The 551-nt window shown below is 55.5% G+C and overlaps 1 protein-coding gene across 1 annotated transcript in view; it reads left to right on the top strand.

Annotated features, from left to right (window-relative positions):
- Nucleotides 1-551, top strand: part of LOC103803358 (talin-1-like) — a gene marked incomplete at both ends in the record, with an annotated part of 2,078 nt that overhangs the window by 582 nt on the left and 945 nt on the right. The window contains one exon of the mRNA XM_009075903.1: nucleotides 3-56. Coding sequence (XP_009074151.1) covers nucleotides 3-56 — 54 coding nt within the window. The remainder of the gene's footprint in view (nucleotides 1-2; nucleotides 57-551) is intronic.

Below are 551 nucleotides of genomic sequence, written 5' to 3'. Positions count from 1 at the left end.
TGGTGGCCTGCAAGGTGAAGGCTGACCATGACTCTGAGGCCATGAAACGGCTCCAGGTGAGTCCCAGGCTGCCCTTCCAACCCCAGCTGCCTCCTCCCAGTTGCTCAAGGGGTGGCTGGGGGTGGAGTGTGGGTGCTCTCCAGGGCTCGTGCTCCCTGCCTGTGTGCTATCAGTAGGGAGTTCATTGGAGCACAGGCTTCAGGTTGCTTAGACTTTACTTCTAGCTGTGTGCCAGACATGTGAGTGATGCTGGACAGTTCAGCCTGGCAGCATTCAGGGTTGATGAACTGGCACAAGAATGCTTGAAATGGGTGCACTGCATCACTGGCATTTGAGAGGTTAATGTTTGGGCGGCATGTTTTGTAGCACCCTTAATCCTCAGAGGCCATGGCATACAAGAGGTTATGCATTTGGTGGTTAACATGGGGTCTCAGCACTGGGGCCAAGGTCTGGGCAGAGTCAGCAGAGCTGCCTCTCAGTCCCTGCCCCACTGCTCAGTCAGAAGACAGAGCCTAGCTGGGAGAAGCAGTGCCTGAAATGGTCATGAGTGG

Source organism: Acanthisitta chloris, unplaced genomic scaffold (assembly GCF_000695815.1).
Source record: "Acanthisitta chloris isolate BGI_N310 unplaced genomic scaffold, ASM69581v1 scaffold29575, whole genome shotgun sequence".
NCBI classification, from domain to species: Eukaryota; Metazoa; Chordata; class Aves; order Passeriformes; family Acanthisittidae; genus Acanthisitta; species Acanthisitta chloris.
This window is presented reverse-complemented; position numbering and strand designations above follow the sequence as displayed.